General features: G+C 57.3%; 1 protein-coding gene across 1 annotated transcript in view; it reads right to left on the reverse strand.

The window, feature by feature from the left end:
• Positions 1-4: 4 nt before the first annotated feature.
• The window catches only part of KAT8 (K(lysine) acetyltransferase 8), a gene marked incomplete at both ends in the record, with an annotated part of 2,837 nt that continues 2,464 nt past the window's right edge, over positions 5-377 (reverse strand). The window contains one exon of the mRNA XM_009703644.1: positions 5-152. Coding sequence (XP_009701946.1) covers positions 5-152 — 148 coding nt within the window. The remainder of the gene's footprint in view (positions 153-377) is intronic.

Genomic DNA, 377 nt, shown 5'->3' on the forward strand with positions numbered 1-377 from the left:
TAATGGGTGGTTTTTTGTACTGGGCGCTTTTGAGGTGTTCTTCGACCAGTTTGGGGGTGACGCAAATGACGTGCTGGCCTTTCCAGTACTTGACCATGTTGAGGGATTGGAGAGTGCTGATGATGTCAGTCTGGGTGATGCTGGTCATCTGACTGGGGAAGGGGAAGGGGCTTACTGGGAGCACTGGGAGAGAGGGGTGATATTGGGGCTGGCAGAGGGTTGGGTGTGGGGTGTAAGGGGGTACGGGAAGGGGTACTGGGAGCACTGGGGTGCTGGAGGGCACTGGGAAGGGATGGAGAAGGTGCCTAGGAAGTCACGCAGGTTCTCCAGCAGCACCCTGGACCCAGTCACTGGTGATACTGGGTGGCTACTGGAGA

Source organism: Cariama cristata, unplaced genomic scaffold (assembly GCF_000690535.1).
Source record: "Cariama cristata isolate BGI_N322 unplaced genomic scaffold, ASM69053v1 scaffold34447, whole genome shotgun sequence".
NCBI lineage: Eukaryota > Metazoa > Chordata > Aves > Cariamiformes > Cariamidae > Cariama > Cariama cristata.